The sequence below is a fragment of the Alligator mississippiensis genome, chromosome 1 (assembly GCF_030867095.1).
Source record: "Alligator mississippiensis isolate rAllMis1 chromosome 1, rAllMis1, whole genome shotgun sequence".
Classification (NCBI taxonomy): Eukaryota; Metazoa; Chordata; order Crocodylia; family Alligatoridae; genus Alligator; species Alligator mississippiensis.
Window position 1 is genome coordinate 16,002,393 of NC_081824.1, and position 18,969 is coordinate 16,021,361.

At 43.4% G+C, this 18,969-nt stretch overlaps 2 protein-coding genes across 11 annotated transcripts in view; both read right to left on the reverse strand.

Moving 5' to 3' along the window:
• MFSD2B (MFSD2 lysolipid transporter B, sphingolipid) overlaps positions 1-9,908 on the reverse strand; it is a 46,312-nt gene extending 36,404 nt beyond the window's left edge. The window contains exons 1-2 of the mRNA XM_059729211.1: positions 9,618-9,908; positions 2,221-2,346 (exon numbers count right to left, since the gene is read on the reverse strand). Coding sequence (XP_059585194.1) covers positions 2,221-2,346; positions 9,618-9,656 — 165 coding nt within the window. The 5' untranslated portion in view covers positions 9,657-9,908. The remainder of the gene's footprint in view (positions 1-2,220; positions 2,347-9,617) is intronic.
• A 1,435-nt stretch (positions 9,909-11,343) lies between these two features.
• UBXN2A (UBX domain protein 2A) overlaps positions 11,344-18,969 on the reverse strand; it is a 35,994-nt gene continuing 28,368 nt past the window's right edge. For all 10 annotated transcript variants that reach the window (XM_019481412.2, XM_059729219.1, XM_059729222.1 and 7 more), the window contains one exon: positions 11,344-14,719. In XM_019481412.2, the coding sequence (XP_019336957.1) occupies positions 14,527-14,719 (193 nt within the window). In that variant the 3' untranslated portion in view covers positions 11,344-14,526. The remainder of the gene's footprint in view (positions 14,720-18,969) is intronic.

The following is an 18,969-nucleotide window of genomic DNA, read 5'->3' on the forward strand; positions in this document are numbered from 1 at the left end:
TCCAGCACAGCTTGTGAACGCTATGATGCTGGGGCAGATGGAGCGTCCCACAGGAACGTGGGGGCCTCCCATGTGCTTGGCGGCGAACCCGGAAGTATTACCAGTCCACTTCTGGGTCCATCAGGGAGCGTGCCATCCCCCCCCCCCCACCCCGCACCTCCCCAGCTCAGTGATTGGCCACAGGGGGACTCCGGGTGACCCCCAGACCCAGAAGGCACCAGTCACCGAGTCAGGGGGGTCGGGGGGGTGGTTCAGGGGGGCCCCCCACGTGCTCCCCAGTGGACCTGGATGTGGACGGAAGTGTTTCTGCTCCATTTCTGGGTCTGCTGCCGAGCATGCTGGGGGGCCCCCCCTTGCTCCTATGGCACGCTCCATGCACCCCAGCATCGCGGCAATCACAAGCCGCCTGCTACCTTGAGGTATGTAGAAAAAACATTTAAAGCTGTGCCTATGTCCGAATCGCCGAATCTTTCCAAATCAATTTGGAGGTTCCGATTCGATTTGGAGAGATTAAAGGGTCTCCTGATTTGACTCGGATTCAGAGATTCGGCCACTGAATCGGGCCAAATCTCTGCCAAATTGAATCAGGGACCGAAGCTTTGCACAGCCCTAATGACTAATGCAATTAATAACTGCAGTTAAGGTGACAAGCGAATGATGTGTGTTCTAACTCTTAAAAACAGCAGGTGCCAAGGAAAAAGGAGAGCACGTTTAAAGTTTCCACACATTAAAAAAAATAATCAAAGGGGAAAACCTAAAACTAATGTAACAAGCAACTATTTTTAAGACTAACTTAACAAGCACGCATTACGGTTCACTTTGTGCAATGCTGTAATTTCTACAAATTATCTGCAGAGCGAAAGAACTCACAAGACACTGGCTGGGAAAAGGCAGGGCCTGGGTCTGTTGGAATTACACAGGCCTGGCCTTAGCCCTTTACTAGGGGACTAAAAAGAGACACTGCAAAATGCCTATCATCTGTTTTTCTCAAAACTACATCTTTGTGACAAACAACCTTTGCAGCTGGGAAAATCTATGGGATCATTCAGTTGCTGTTATAAAAGAAGGGAAATTAAAAAACAGAGTAAAGGTCGTGTATCTTTTTTGTCTTTCTGATAAAGACAGACAAGTGTGGGGGGGAATACATCAGAGAGCAGGGGGAAGGGAGGGAGGATGGCAGGTATGGAATGAGAAAAAGTGAAAAAAACTGGGGAGGGAGGATGAGAGGGTGGAGAGGAAGAAGCTTAAGCAAACCAGTTCAGGGGAGGGAACATCTGTTTACAACTGTAGGCAAAAGAGGTGGCCCACAGCTCTGCTCCAACTATTGCTGCAGCTGCTTTGCTGATTTGCAGCTTCTTTCTCCGAGGAACATGGTGAGGGGAATGAGGACACGACACAAATCCCAGTGATGGGGAGGAAAGAGTCCTCTCTGCATGCGTATGGAGTCTAAAGGGACTAATGACCCATGAGTTACTAGCAGCAGGAGGTTACTGAAGCCAAGCAGAAGAAGAGGTAACTCAGCCCTGTGCAATTCCCATGACAGAGTGTCAGCATCAAATTTCAGGAGAAAAGTTTTCTTTGATTTTGGTATTTATAAATATACTGGGAGAAAGCTTATTTGCCTCCATCTAGTCTGGGAATCTCCCCCAGCCTTAGGCCAGGCATTGCATGCTCCCTGAGCTTTTACCATTACTCAGGAGGGAAGCAGGAGACGAGTGCAGTCAACCCTGCCTTCGGCTCCCCCTCTAAGAATCTCTCTTATTCACTACTACTTCCCCTACGTTCCCCATCACTCAGAGCACCAACTTCGTCCCTGCCTTCCTCTCTCCTCTCGTCCAGATTTTGCCACTGCATTTCCCACAAAACATTCAGGATCTGGCTGTCTTTTCCAGGCTCGTGCAGCAGCGTTGCAAATCCCGCTGTTATATCACAAGTCTTGTGATACTTGGTGTTCTTCTGAAAGCCCTAACTGCTAGGATGGGCCAACATAGAAAACCAATGATAGTAATTTACTGTCAAAATAAGAGGACTAAAGGAACTGTATCTAGGGCAGCCTCCTCAACCTCACAGGTGCTGAGCTATTAAAAACTATAGTAAAAAACATCATATAAGAGGCATGTTAAATTAATTTCTATTCCCTATATACAGGGAAATTAAGTAGGTGACAATATCCCAGTCAAACTTAGTCTGCAATTAGAAAGTGTTTCCCATGGTACTTACGTGTGCTATATCTAACAGGTAGATCTGCAGGAAGAAAGCAGTGGCACTCCCTGCAACTTGATTTGGAGCACCCCCAATTGCATAGCATAATTTACTGCAAACTGAGAGTCTGTCTTCGTGTTTGGGCTGAAACAGAACAAGAGCACAAAACACCACTTAAGAGCAAATACTACATATTACAGTAAAAAGCTGAAAATCTTAATGACTGAACCGGTATAAAAACCTAGGAAGTCAGACAGTGACTGGCAGTGGCGGGAGTGGATGCTGTCAAGGGAGACCATACACACAAGGTGTATCTAGCGTGAGCAATCCTCTGGCATACCTCCCCTGGCACTTACCACATTGGTTTAGAGCTGCCAGAGGACACGTCCCTATCTGTTCTGCGTAATACCTATTAATGGATCCATCATCCATGAATTTGCCTAGTTCCTTTTTGAACCCAAACAAAAAAAAGGCACCACTGCCCATAATGGAGAATGCAGCTGAGCTTCTGTACACTACTTCAAGCAACCTAGTTAAATCGTGCGGCCTTTTTTCAATGCTCAGTCTAGATTCTCAGAACTGGAGTCCAGAAATGTCTACTTCCAACAGGCTAATTTTGAGAAGACTACTTTTTTTGAAAGTGTGTCAGCATGCGCTATCTACAGCACACATTTGTCTGAAGGATTCAAATGCAAGGGAACAGCTTCCTGAACAAGGCTACAAACAAGTGATAAGAAGGCATGCATCCTGTTGTATTGACATAGCCTATTGGAGAGCTGCAGAGTCCTGGATAACTTGTGAGATAAGAGAAACCAAAGGCTGGTGTCACCCTATCATGTATAATTCAGACTGCAAAATGCTGCATAACTCCCTGGCTTCTGTCCTTTCAGAGCATAGTAATTCATACTAATATATATTTTTAACTTATCCCCCTTGGGCAACATACAGAAAAGGATGATTGGGGACAGATTCAGAAGATATGTATCTAATTCCTTCTTCATTTGGCTACAAAAGTATCATGTGACCTGGGTCAAGGCACTTCGCTCTGCCTTAGATTTCCAATCAGCAAAAAACAGGCAAAAAGGGTACCGTTTTCTGCAGCACCTAAGCGACTTCAGAAACTCTTTCCACAATGGATCCTGCTCCTTTGCACTGTTTTATGTGAAAAGGTATAAACAAGTGTGCTTTAGTCTCATGAAGTTCTCCTTTTTTTTATTCATGACTGGCTAGGTAAAGAGCAAGACCTCCATGTTACCAAGTTAACCACATCTCTGGCCCCTTGGTCTCTTCAACTGAGCCTCTTCTCATGTCTTTGGCCGCAAGCTGTTCTTTCCTAGGGTAGAATCACACAGTTTTCATGCTCTTGGGCCATGCCTTGTACAGCAGTGCCCTGGCATTAACTATGATTATTTCAGTAGGCCTGCTCTGTATTCAGTTCCCTCCGGGAGCAATGCCAATGGTAACCTGTCACCGAGCTGTGCCATCTGACATCAGTGCCAGGAAGACGCACAAGCTTGTGGCTGAAGCTTAACCTCCCTGGACATCCCATCGCTTACCACAGGGGAGCTGTTCTTAGTAAAACTTTAAAAAAGAACTTGAATGTGAAATTATGGAACAAGAAATCATCCTCGGACTGGATTGCATTAAATACAGTCTGAAAAGGGACGATGAATTCTTATCCCATTACCTGGGATAGCTTTGGTGACCCCTTCGTCCCCATGGGATTATTATTTGCCACTCCCAACACTGCCCCCCTTTTCCCTCTCCTCTCCTTCCCTCCCCTCCCTGTCTTTTGTATTAAAAATCACTCCCTCTATTTGATAGACTGCTCGTGCATGTCCTGTCTGAGCATCTCATGACGTGAACTTGAGCTCACAAAAGCGTACGCATCTCTGATTTAATCTACCCTACATCTCTACCCTGCCTTCAACCTGTCACCAAACAGACTAAGTAAAAAAAATTAAGAGAACAAGAGAACTTGAAATAAAGAACATGCTATGCACGTCTAACCTACCAGGTAACTATGCGGTTTCCACAGAGATCCTGGCAAGTGTGAACTGTCTCTAGATACCATGCTACGAGTCAGGTCAGGGCAGTACATCCAGTTCCCTGAATTCACAAAGCGGTGCTCCTACCTCAGCTTCAGGGAGACTGTTCTGTAATAGCTTCTCAGTATTTCTGATCACCAGGGATCCTGGTTTTCTCTGATTTAAAAAAAACAATCCCTAATTTTTGTTTTTTAAAAAGTAACCCCAAATCCACATTTTTCTGTGATTTAAATGAAACACCACTAAGACACAGAGAGAGATATATAGTGGTGTTTCATTTGAATTATGGAAAAGTGTGGATTTGGGGTTGCTTTTTTTAAACTAAAAATTGGGGATATTTTTAAATCAGAGAAAACCAGGATCCCTGCTGATAACAGGATCCCACCATGCATGCATACGCCCTATCCAGAGACTAAACCATTTTAACCACTTACTGCCCATTGACGGTTCGCTCCCAGCACTGGCAAGTTCTCAATGCAGCATGCAAATAGGCCATTGGCCTTTATTGGCCCAAGTGTTTAGAGGTTGCTTGGCTGAAACCATGGTTCTGCTTTCCTCCTTGTTCCCCCTTCCTCCTCCTCATCCCCAATCAGCAGTTCTCAGCTGTCTACTAAACTAGTTCAATACATTCCTACAAGAAAGTCTAATAACTCGGTATAATTATAATTTACCACATTGGCTAGGTCACATGTAATATTCATGATTTTTTTACCTCGAGTCCCACCTCAGCCACACTCCATTTCATGGTCTTAACTATTAGAATAATTAGGAAGACATAAAACTTGTGACACAAGCAGCAGTGCACCAAGATTTAAAGGCTTATAGGCTGCAATTAAGTGCTTTGTTTTTAAATTCAGTTTCATGGTTAGAAGATTTTTTGTTTTGTTTTGTTTTGTTTTAATTAAAAAGTCTCATTTGGATTCCACGCACCTCCTGGATACTCCTAGACTACGTGGGCAGCATACTTTCCAGTCACCTTGAAGCCAAGCTAATACTTTTGTCTCAGCAGTAGCTAATGGAAGCTTTCACCTCTGACTAATTTTGTTTATGGAAGCTATTGCCTGAATAAAATGAGCTGTTGGGATCTGTTTATATTCACTAAAATACTTATTACTTGCAGGGAATTTTGCATGTCTAAAGCACTGCTCATATAATCCTCCCCTATTTTTACTAGATCAGTAGTAAAGTAATATCCCCAAAAAACAAATGAGGAACTGGATGCAAAGAAGTTCAAAGCCCTGGGATCAGAACCCACAGTCTACCACTGCTTTACTCATTCAAATAGATCGTGCCATCTCTTATGGCATTGCAGGGAGGAAGAGTTACAGATGCTGAATTTAGTGGTGAAAGTGCACGCCTAAATTCTAACCAGAGCTCTAATGCGCTCTGTGCCCCCCATTCCCCATCTATAAAATGAAGATAGCACCTTTTTCCATCTTGTTTTAAAAGCATTACAAATATTTACCCATGCACTGATACATGACCACATGTTCAGGCTGACAAATGTTTGGAATCATAAGTCCATGCTCCGCAGCCCAAGACATTTATAATAGGACAAAGACAATCTTTTGCTTAAATCCAGTTCAATGCTCTGGTCTGGGACCAAGGAAGTGCAACTTCAATGCTCAACCCTGCCACGCTTTCTGTAGGGCCTTGTGCAAATTACTCTATGAGCCTCAGTTCCTCTCTCTGTACAATGGGAATATTACCTACCCTCTGGGCAGTTTGTTACTTCCAACTGTGAGCATTTTGAGGCAGGAGCTGTCTCCTTTGTACCCAAAGAACCCAGCTCCATGGGTCTCCAAACTTGGTGAGAACTGGCAGGCATTGGCATGATCCTAATGAAAGGGTTTTTTTAAGAATGATAAAAATATATATTTTGGATGCTTTCTTATAAACAGGGATCCTGGTTTTCTCTGATAAAAAAAATCCCCAATTTTCGGTTTTAAAATAAGTAACCCAAAATCCACATTTTTCCATGATTAAAATGACACACCGCTATATATCTATCTATATATTAATGGTGTTTCATTTTAATCATGGAAAAGTGTGGATTTTGGGCTACTTATTTAAGCCAAAAAATTGGGAATGTTATTTTTTTTTTTATCAGAGAAAACCAGGATCCCTGCTTATAAAGGATCTCAAAGGTATAGGTTTTGCAGGGCAGCCAGAAATCTGGAATTTTTGCTTGTTAATTTTTTGGGATGCTACTCCTGTCCCATTTTCCCAACAGCATTATGATCATGCTACCTATTAGTGGCTATTGGACTGAGCAGTTGGCAATGTTTCCTCCAGCATCATTAAACCAGTATTGGTTGATTCCAAGGAGGGTACTGAATAGGGAATAGATCATTCTAGAGATATGATGTTCAATGCTCTCCTCCTACATCATCCACTTCTTCCACTGAAGGAGACAAAATACTGGGCTAGATAGACGACGGGTGTGAGCACTTATGCTCTTATGTTATCTCCGATGCTGTCCATCTACGGAGAAGCTTTCTGCAAACATGTCGCCAGACAGCTATATTATCCTCCCCTAAACTCACCTGTGCTGCACTGCTCATAAAACACCTGGTAACACGTTGGCAGTGGTGCTATGAGCACTTGTTTCATTTTGGTTACCCTCAAAGTTACCTTTTGCCTCAGCCCTGTTTGTCATATTTACCCGCTGTCTCTTGTCTTAAACTTGTGAATTCTATGAGCTGCATCCAAGCAGATTTCTCACTGTTCTTGTCAGGCTGCTTATAGGACATATATTGCAACTGAATTCCAAGGCTAGGATCTGTCCCCGCTATTTCCTCCTCATTGAGCCTACACAAGATACGTTAATGCACATTATAATTTAATGCACCTTACAGGTGCATATCTACATGTGTGCGCCCTTAATATGCATTAAAAATGGTGATTTAGGTGCAATTAGTTAAAGTGTATTAACACATGTGTAAGCGCAACCCAGCACGGCCAGCCACCAGGGGCACATGGCAGGTCTGCAGGGACTTGGCACGTACTTTAGTGCCAATTCCCTGCATGTGTAGACACCTGCCAAAAACCGCTTAAAGCACATTAAATTTAGTCCTGCTTAAATGCAAGTGTAGGTCATTTAGCCTCCTCTGACACCGGGAAATTATTTAACATGACTAAGGGGTGCAGAATTTATATTCCAGATCTGCCTCAGTCTGTTACAAAGGTGGGGAAGCACGTAATGCTGTCAGGTATACTCTCATTCCTCTTTTCTTTACTCACTTTCCTCCCCCATTTATCAATGCCTCCAAGTTGTTGCTTCTTGTCTCTAAACTTGGGGCTTATCTTCACTGCAAGAGGCAGCTCAAGTTAACATACTCAAGTAACTCCACTAGCCCACTGCAAAACCCAAGGCAAAGAACAGTTTGATCAGCTGCACAGTGACACATCACCAGCTGATCAGCTTTTTGCAACTCCAACTATTGCCTCCTCGCTGCCTTGCCAGCTTGAGCATCAGCAGCATTTGGAGTACAATGCTCTTCTGGGCTAACTAATGAGCTTAGAGCATCACTTAACATCAATAGTTTTGTGTGTGGACAAGAGTTGGATTAGGAGAAAAATTCAACATATAAATAACTGCATTGCTGGCTCAAAGACAAACCCTTACTAGCTGTGAACTATAGTATGTTATGTAGGTATTATATACATACCATAGTTAGTATGTTATGTATCATAATACACACCATATTAAAGTATATGGATATATTAATATTATTTTATAATATGTATGCATATATATATTACTAGTCACTACTGTGATTATTATATCACTAATGTGATTAGAGAGTTTTTAACCCTGTTATTTAATATAGAGTATTTAGCCATTCAGTAAGTTCGTTCTTCAGTGATGATTTTTTGCTGTGGAAAAGCAGTTTCATTTTGGGAGTTTTTTAAAGCTACGGATGGAAAAAGTCATTTCCACCTCAAGCCGTTTCTACAAATTGGTTTAGAAACAGAGTTAAGGGACAGACAGCTCCAGTTTAAGTATTTAAACTTCAGAAGGAACAAGTTTGTTACTGTACTACTTTGAAAGCTTGAAACCTTACACAAATTACCACCATAATTTTTTGGTGCAAAGCTCAGTCTGAACAAATGTGCACTTCTGTTTCTTAAACAGAAGGGTGAGTTAAAGGGATTTTTTATGTAGGTAATGCCTACGTGTGTGTGTGTGTGTATGTGTGTGTACACACACACATATATAGTTAGATGCACAGCATTTTTTAAGTATTTTCTACTGAATTAACATATTAAAAGTGACTGGAGGAAGACTTTTCAGTAACTGCATGGACATGGAAAACAGGTGTACACGTACATCATTCCTTCCAAGCTCTTCTTTATCAGTCGAGTCTAAAAATGAACTGGGAGTAACTAAAGACAAGCCTGAAGGGATAGTAGAACCTGGAGCGCTGTGATAAAGTGCCTGACTATCTGAGAAACCATTCAAACCCAATGCATAACAAGCTTTCCCATTTGTATTTCTCTCAAAATGGATTTAAATCTGCAGCAAAATTTCCAGAAACGTTAAATTCTTCCACCTGTATTATTTTTTCAAGTACAAGTTTCTGAGTCTGGATACAGAGGATTACAAAACTACGCGCAATCCGGCCCGGCAGAGATCCCAGAGCAGAGCGCAGGTTGCACAGAAATGTTTAAGTTGCCCGGTCAGACTAATTTGCATTCAAAGAGCGATATGCCATCTTTAGCTGTGCGTTTGATGGCTCAACATAATAATGAAGAGGTTGTTTAAAAAAAGAAAAAAAGAAAGCACCCTTCATTTCTTACAAGAGTTTTTTTAATATAGGAACCTACCAGGTATAGCACCCACTGTTCGATGCAGTGGCCTCTACATCGAATATCGATAGGAACTCACTGCGCACAGAGCCCACGACTAAATGCAGGGGGTTCCTCTACCTACAGGAACCCAGAATGAAATGCAGTGTGTCTCTGGGGGTCCTAGAGGAACCGCTAGGTACGGCCCGCTGTTACATGCAGGGGCTCTGGCTCTATGGGAACACGCTACATGCAGCGCCCGGTATGAAATGCCGTGGGCTCTGCAGGAATCCGGTCGTACAAAACCTACAATTAAAACCCCACCCCATAGGGATGTCGGCTGCATCCGACCAACTCAAGCTGCATCCCGAGCCCCGCGGCCGCGTCCACGCTGCCCATTGAGCGCTTCCTGAATGAAGTGCTAACAAAACGCCCAGCAGCACCAGCACCGGCACAGGGTTCTTTCGCGACCTGCACATTAATGAGCTTAATAACCCCTTTTTTTCCTATTAAAAAAGAAAAATCCCGTCCTTCCCTCCCTCCCTCCCTCCCACCCCGGGGCCGCCACGCGCTCACCTGCTCCGCGCCGCGCCCGGCCGCCGGCTCGCCCGCCATCCCCGCCCGCCCGGCCGGCCGGGCTGTGCGGCGCAGGGGCGGGCACCCTCCGGCCGCACCGCCCGGCACTGCCCTGCCCTGCCCGGGCAGCCGCGCCTGGCAAGGTGCCGCAACACCCGCGGGCAGCCAGTGCCGCTGGCTCACCACCTGCAAAGCACCGGCCTGTTGCTCCTCGGAGACTTAGTGCTGGTGTGACCCCTCCTGGCCGGAGAGTGGATTCATGTAACAACCCCCTGCCGTGTGGGAAAGAAACCCTGAGCCTGCCCAAGCAGCAGTCCTAAACTGGGCAGGCCTCTGGAGTCTCTCCTCCTGTGGCAGGCCTCCCAAATCTGCTCTCTGGGACCGCTATAGTGGGGTTGGGCAGTATTTCAGGCAGCGAAACAAGGGTCATGCAGAGCCGGAGAGGAGATGGGCACCCAGCGAATCGATGATGCAAAGCAACTCCGCTAACCAAGGGGGGTTGTTGCAGCATCTGAGGTGCCCCACGTAACCGTGCAGTGGCCGTGACATGACATCTGGAGGCCCCCCTGCACAGCTCTTCATCCTTATTGCCCTTCTCTACTTCTCCTCCGTCCTGTTTGGAAACATGGGGACCAGAACTAGGCACAGTATTTCAGGTGTGGATGCACCAGGGACTTTAAAAGGGGCACCATGATACGTTAGCCTTTATTTTCGGTTTCCTTCTCCATAATGGACCCGATGATCTGGCAGGTCCCTTCCAGCCCCTGACATAATCCCTGACATTTCGTTTGCCTTCTTGACTGCTGTGATGATTTCGCTGCAGATACAGCTCTGTACGGAATAAAGTACATTTGCTATTTGAAGTTCACAATACAGTAGACATCAGTAAATGTATCTGCAAGTTTGCTTCTAAAATAATCGGTGTTAATAGAAGATTGACATACAGGGTTTAAAATGAAAAAGTCCCACTTCAAGTACCTACCTGGGAGGTATCAGAATTAAAACTTTGTGCCCTGGGACAGTCAAAGCTAATTGCCATTCAATGGTAATCGTCATAAAGGACTGTCCCTGCCTTTTTTGATGCCAGTCAAAACCCAGACCAATCAGCTCCAAGTTAAACCGGTCCTCTGCTTTTAGCCCTAGAAAGCGAGGCCCCCCCTTCCTCCTCCTCCCATGGGGGAAGGGAGTGTTGGAGGGGAAACTAACTGTCCGTAGGAGCAAGGCATTGCAGCGATTTCTCCACCTGGAGCCTCCAAGCAGGGTTAGTCAGTACTTTCAAAAGCTGTGCCAGCTCACAGGAAAAAAAGACTGGCTTTTCTTTGCAAATAAATTGTGGACCCACATTTTACCATCCCATGGATGCTAACAAGTTGCAAGTCTACATATGCAGCCTCTGCTGGCCACACAGAGGCTCCAAGACAACCATTTAATTCTTCAAAACAATTATTTTGGTGGCTTTGGAAGAGCCATCTCAAACCAAGCTTTACAATGTTAACTTTCAGCCCCTCTGCAAAAACAAAAAAAAAGATACCCTTATGGTCTTAAGTTTTTATCATGTAAATAATTAAGCATTTAAAAATCCTAGTTTATGCCAGCAATCCAACATTTCAGACAATACAGGACAACTTCATTTTTTTTGGATCTAGGCAGGCAAGTTAAGGCCAGATAAGTTTGTAGAGTCTCATTTAACCCCTTCCCCTCCAAAAACACACACACTTGAATGGACTTACACTTGGAATAGGTTTATTGAAGTCTAGACAGAGTGGTTCAGTAACTTGTTATACCTAACACAAGTCCCCCCCCCACTGAATCTGGACAAGCTAAGTAATAGTTGAGCACGCTCTATTTCCAGGATTTTTATTTTAAAAATCAGAGTATGAAACACAATTCTAAAGTTAGGTTTAGTGTTGTCAGGTATGAAGGGGGGGGGGGGGAGGGACACACACAAACAAACCCAAACATACACAGTATACATGCTTACATTTTTTTTTCTTAAATTACAAATTGCATCTTTTTTGGATCAATAGGGAGAGCCGGGCAAAAAAAGGTATCCCTTCCTTCATCATATCTTGGCAAGGGTGTCAAATTCATTTCATAAGCAGTGATTTGTTGACAGTTACTACTTTAAGGCACTAGATTGCAACTAACCATTATATCTGCTGTTTGGTAGAGACACTGGTGCTGACAAATACGAACCTGAACATGGTTGTGTTGATCAAGCTGGTTTTATTGTTGTTTGAATCATGCATAGAGGACATGTCCAGTGCTGGCCAGCAGATTAGGATTTACAGAAACCATCTAGGTCAGAAATCCATCCCTGGGAGTTGGGCCTAACCTGGTCAGATATGGAAATGCCATACTTACTCTGTACCTATTTTATGCAAGTTAAGAAATAAACCACCAAGTACAGCCTGTAGCCTTTACTAAAAAGGCACTTGATCTCCTGGCTTTAATTCAGTTAATGCAGTCAGCAATGTTTTTACTGTTCAGGGACCTTATCTCTTTGTGTTTATGTATTTAAACACAGTCCCACTTCCAGCACTCTTTCAAAATACAGACACCCACTTCACATTTTGCTGGATGCTGTTTTGTTTTCTCCTTTTTCCCCCTCTGCAACTGCAGCCATAATAGTCTATGGTTTGAAGAAAACACAGGATTATAATCCATCACAATTTAAACCCAAAAATCAAACAGAAATCATGGAGTTATCCAGTCTCTTAAAATACCGGAAAAATGAAAACATTTTTCAATGTAATAATATGCACAATTCCTTACAACTAATGGCATATTTTTGTAGAGTTGCATTGTCTACATTAAAGCCAATTTTGTAGAATTCATTAAGTTTGGGTATTTCCTTAACTCTTTACTAATTGTCTACATTTCATATGCACATGCAAATTAAACAGGTATATTGCTATTTAGGTTTCATGCACATGCCATATACTAGAACACTAGCCTTATGATCAAATACGTGCATTTACCGGTACCTTACAACTATATTGCAGTAGAGAGACCAAAATACAGTGAATTACAGAATCCATTGCTTAATGGTAAGATCTACAAAGTAAGTTAGGTGTAGCTTTTGGGGAGGCTGCTATATTCACTATGATACTGTCAGAACTACTTCTGCTAGGCATTTGTTTGATGGTGTTCACATGGATTAGCCGCTCATTGTTTTCTAGAACTAGAGATAATCAGGAAGTTTTGTAATCAAAATTTGTTGAAAGATGGTAGTGTTTGAATGCCAACATGAAGTTCACCCACAGTAAGTAAAAGTTGTATTCTTTGTTGCTTAAGATGAATGAAGTGTATAAGTGATGTAAACTACATTTTTAAAAGAATACCTGGCCCAGCATGCAATGGGTACTTGGCAGCTACATTTCAAAGTTATTGTTCATATATTCTTGATAGCATCACATGCATGTCAGATCAGATGTAACAAAATGAAAAGGTTATCTAGGATTGAAGAAAAAGTTGGATTTATGTAGAACCAAGGTTGTTGTGATAGTCACTTGTGTTTCCAAAACCCAAACCCCCAAACAACCAACCAATCCTCTCTCTCAACCATAGGAAATAAGTTATTGAAAAATATAACACTTTTCCCTTCACATATGCAACATAAACCTTTTATCCTTCAAATGTTTCTCAACAAACATCAGCCTATTAGTTTCATTCAGAAACCCGCAGGCTATCTAGTTTTCAAGCCAACTATATAGCAAAGTGTACTGAGAATCCACTGTGCTGACATTCATGCTCAGAATTAAAATACAGAACACCAGCTACAGTTAAGTTTGCATACCTGAATTCAAAACTAATGGGAATAATTTTATTAATTGTAAAATAAAACAATTTGGGATAGATATTAAGGAAGAGACTACATGAACAGAGAAAAGGAAAGCTTCTTGAAACTTTGAAGCGTTTTGGGGAGCTGTATATGTGTGAATTAATGCCAGTCTCAGCTGGTAATTCTGAAGACAGACATGTTTTATTTTCATGACACATTTCTTATGTCAGAACAACTGGTGTCATACATGTGTCTCATAGTGGTAAGTGGATTTCCCTTCTCATAACACTTGTAGCACAAACCATATGTAACCTACCATCACCATGACATGGGATCACACGAGAGATCAGCCACTGGAGCCATTAGCAACTGCTACATCAGGAGCTGACATTAAATCACCTCTTGTTCCAAATTCAACAGACCAAATCATTTCTACCTAGACCGTCTCATATTCACAAATACAGACTTAAGAGAATATCAAAATGTAGGGTCGGCTAAAAAAAACCACCACCACCACACACAGAATTCAGCTTTATGAAGTGAAAACAGTAAAATCAGATCTCCCTGAAGGGCCTGTAACCATTATTGCAAGAACAACTCCTGAGACTGGCGACAACAGAAACACGAGCCAAACCCAGCTGGTTTAGTTTCACTGCCCAAACTGAAGTGCAAAAATAAGTTAATTAAAAAGTTCTTCACTCAAGGTGCTATTAATAGAAAGTCTTCTAGAATGAAGTGTAACTCAAGCATTCCTTTGGAAAGGCCAGAACTTTCTAGCTAAGAAGAATTTACATGTAGGACCCCAATTTATCAGGATACTTCTGCTATATTATAGGCAGGCTCCAAACACTGCAATGGTTAGAAAATACCTCATTATAAGAAACTACAGCATAGCATTAGTCTTATTCAGCACAGATCTGTGGGGAAGGTACAGTGCATCCAGATGTTCCTGTTTAGGCTTTTTGGTTTAATCAAGTTCACTTTATATGCAACCATTAGGCATGTTAAAAGCTAAAATTTTGTTCCACTAAAACTCTGATTGCATTTTTGCCCACTCTTGATTTGTCCGTTAGTAGCAGCAGCAGCAGTTTTACAGTTGTATTCTAGGTGTGCTATTAGCCAAGACTACGAGAAACTTTGGAAAGGCTCCGTTGTTTTCTGACGTCTCTGAACAATAACAGCATTTTGCAAGTTAGCTTCTTCCAAAGAGAGTGTTTCATCCTGTAGCTCTAAGAAAGGTAGAGATGTGGTTAAGGTGAATGGAACGCTTCCCTCCACTCCTTGATACTGCATGATGAAGTCTCTGACATGGCTTATTCTGAGACGAAAAAAGAAAATGCAGTCAGTAAAAAGCTCCTATGCATTTCAGTCAATAGAATGAAGCAGTGCACAAGTCCTGTGAACAAATAAAATACACACAGCAGACTCTGTAACAGTCTCCACAGTGCAACCCTTTCCTAACTAGGGGAGCTCACTTTGGTGTGAGGAATTTTCCTATACAGTCTCTCCTTTCCTGCCACGATCTGGAACAAAGCCCTATACGTGAAGATGGGAAGAGACAAACCTCCAAAGCTAAACACTACACACCACGCTCTGTATTCACTGATGATTTGGGGAATCTCTGAACCTGTGTGTTTTAATGGATATTAGAATTTACTTATGAAAACTGCTTATTACAAGATGTCTTTTTGCAAGTGTGGAATCCAGCACAGGCCAGCACAGCTGCATTACACCTCTGACAGCTAACGGACAATGGCAAGCTGCTAGAGCTCAACTGCCTATTTAGGATGAAGCACCTTGGGACAATGAAAGGACATCTGGAGTTGAAGGGTAAAAAGTTACCAAATGGAGACTTCAAAGTGATTGCTAACCTTTAAAAAGGGCTCACTGAGGGGAAAAACTCAGAAAAAGACAGAGGAAGCTCCAGGCAGGTACATAAATTGAGCATACTTTAAAAGCTGAGCAGGGAGCCTGGCACAGCTGCAGGGCTGATCACGTCCTGAAGGCAGCCAAGCAGGTAGTTCATGGTTTGGACAGACCTGGCTTGCACAGGCATCCCTCAAGAACCAGGTGAACTACAGCAAAGGGCCATGTATTCAGGATTACCCTTGTTCAAGCAATTTCTCCCTCAACCTTGTCACATACAGTAATGCTGCCGCTTTCAAGACCTTTGTCCAGAGTTTTTCTGCCTGATTAAAGCCACTCTATTTTGCAGCTCCTGAGGAGTTAAACCCTAAACCAAAAGGTCATTTCCCTACTGGGATTCTGGCAAAGCATGTGTAAACCAGAAGGGAAAAGTCAGTACTGGACCCAGGGGCTCAGCAGCTAGAGTAGAGGCTCTCAACTTTATTACATTTAAGGCACTCCTCAGAAAAGGCCAGCTCTTTGTTTTCATTCATTTTGTTGCAAAGACCTCGGAAAGACCACAAGTCAGAATGCTTTTGACACAACGGATTCCTAGTTGAAATCTGAGTCTAATTTATGACTCATGTAGTTGTTTGCTCACCTGGCAGTGCGAATATTGGTACCTTGTTTGGGAGTCATCAGATAGATTATGAGGCCTCAGTCCCCAAAAAAGGGGAGCAGTACGGACAGAGGGTTTATAAGTTTTGAGCATGTCCACTCAGGGGTAGCATTTCAACTCGGCTCAGTTTCCAGAGAGACTTAACCCAACTCAACATTTAGCATCCGAGCCTTCTCCCGTTAAGCTGTGAATCAGCCAAGAGAGGGCACTTGCCTGTCTTGGACACTCAGTGACCAGTCCGCTAGTTCAACTGCTCTATTAGCTATGCTATATCAACTCAGCACTACTCTTGAGTTGGTTAGTTTTCTTCTGCTCTGCAAATACAATAACCTCAAATGCTGCCTTCTTTGAGGCTTCGGTTCTATCGCTTGGCAATTTTTCCCTGTGCCAAATTCATATTAGAAACAGCAATTGTGGAATAACCATCCCACTCTTTTTAAGGCAAAACTACTTTATCTGTAACTCAAGCCCATAAGACCATGTGCTAGAAAGTGTTAACAGTACCTTTTTAGCTCTCTAATCAAAGGCCTGATATGCAGCAATAATGTATTTTTCAATAGAATGCATGTATAAGATTCACCTTCTAAAAAAAGGGAAAAAACTGAAGAGAAAAGATTTTAATATTTTCGCTGCAAGATGCACCCTAATTTTAGCCTTCTAATTTTGTCAGGGGGGAGGGGGGTTATACACAGAAAAGCATGGTACTGATCATGAACAACATGGAACCTAAAGGCATTCTTCCTTAAAATCTACCTCAATGTTTCTAGAAATTTTTTTTTAAGTTAAAGTGCACTTACATACCATCTCAGACTAACTGGTGTACAACTCCAAGTTGAAGGAACACCTGCTGTAAGTATTTTCTGTCAATAAGGTCATATGAATGGGACTGTTGTTCTGCTTATAACAGCAGTTTGAGACACAGTATGAGTGAGAACTATTACCATTAGGGGCAAAAGTTTCTAATAATTTAATACACACAGGGTTTGTAGTCGCAATGACATCTCGCTATGTCAATGGAATGTGCAAATTAAAAGGAATCTTTTTAGGTTCACAGTATTGCATTGTGTTTCGCAGCTGGATTGCAACTGCCAAGCTTTCTTAAGTTGCTATTCTTACAGGACATAAACCCATATGCAGTGTACTACAGAGAGCAATATGACTCAGCCTGGTGTTGAAAATAAACCTATGATCATTTAGCTGCTTCAAAAGAAACTTGCAGAACAAGATATTAGTTGTATATACTGCACAGCTGTGCTCCTGGGACAGTAAGTTTTCAGTTGGGAAAAGGTCACTTAATGTTGTAGGGCTACAACCTAACACTTCTTGAAGAATCCCACTTAGAATCAGGGAATCATAGACCATTAGGGTTGATGGGGACCTCAGAAGGCAAGTTCTTTTAGTCCGGTGGTTTTCAACCCATAGTTTGCAGACCCCTAGGGATCTGCAGAGCACATCTAGAGGGATTGCAAAAGGTGGCTATAAAGATGGTGGCCCTGCCCCAAGGTGAAGTGCTGCCAGTGCTGCTGCTCCATCCCCCCCATAGCCAGAAGCTGCCCAAGACCCAGCAGCAAGCAGCCCAGCACCAGCAAGAAAAGCGTGGCCAGGCAGCCCTGCCTCATTTTGCTGCCAACACTGCTTCATGCGGGACCCAGAAGCACTGCAGCAATATCAATCTACAAACTAACACGCGTGCATGTATCAGAGAGTACCTTCCAGTGTGGAAGGAATTTCCGCTGGGAAAATTGCCAGTGTTTTGAGGCACTTCTGGAAAGCTTTGTTTGAAATAAGAACTGGACATATTTTTAATTAAAAATTAGGTCCTACAAAACTCACAGGAGGCCACCAGCAAAAGTCTGTCTGGTGGGCCATAGGGATATCTAACTAGCTCAGTCTGTGCCCCAACTTTTCATCTTCACAACACATCTAATACATGTGAACATGTGAGGGTTTGACAGGGCAATCCAGGGGAATCCCTGGGTGAATGGCTGCCTGCGCATGTAGAGGACTGTACCTAACAGTTTTCATCAAGAAGCTTCAAATCTGGGTTTTCTCAAGTAAGAGAAAACAACTTTGACACATTTGAAACCCTTGACAGCTTTTTGGCTGAAAATGAGTTGATGCTGGTCAGTGATGTGAAAAGCAAAATCGTGAAACGCTTGCTGGAGCTTGAATCTCAGTTTCACCAGTACTTTCCTGGAATGGGCCATGAGAATGAGTAGATATGTAACCCCTTTGTAACAGACTGCAACTCTAACTCCGGTCTAACAGGTAAAGAGGAGGATCAATTAATCGAGTTATCTTGTGACAGGGGACTGAAACATTCAAGCAGGATCTTCTTGCCCAATTCTGGTTGAAAATTAAAAAAAGGAATACCCTAATGTGACAGATAAGGCCATTAAAGTCTTTACCACCATGCACTTATGTGAAAGTGGGTTTTCAGCCTTAGTATCAATAAAAGCTAGAGGTGCACCAATCCATCGGTCTGATATCAGATCAGTACCGATATAAAGAAAATTGACTGTATCGGATATTGGCCCAATAGGGCCAATACTTTGGCCGATAAATGCTTGTACTGTGCGCAGCTGCAGCGCAGCGCTCAGGCAGCGAGCAACACAGCTCAGCAGTGTGGAGAGCTACCTCCAGCTGGTAAGTCCGCTGTGCTGGAAGGGGAAGAGGGAGGGAAGGGGCAGATCAATGCCCCCCCGCGGTGAGGGAGAGGGCAGGGGCAGGCACTGCCCAGGCAGGGCAGGGCCGCTGCTCATGGGGAGGCAGGGGGCAGAAATCCCACTGCTGCTTGCAGTGGGGGGGGCTGGGGGTATGTGCCCCCAGATCTGCGCAGGGCAGGGCTCTTCTCAGCAGGGGTGGGCTCGGAGCAAGTGCTGGGAGGATTCTGCGTCCACCCCAAATTTCGCTGCCGCTCCACTCCCAGCACTGCCGCCACCACCTGCAGCACTGGCTCTTTCCAGCGTGTGGGTGGAGGCAGGGTGTTGAGCTGGGGCTGCACTGGCCAGCTGGCGGTGGCTGAGCTGGGAGAGGAATGGCGG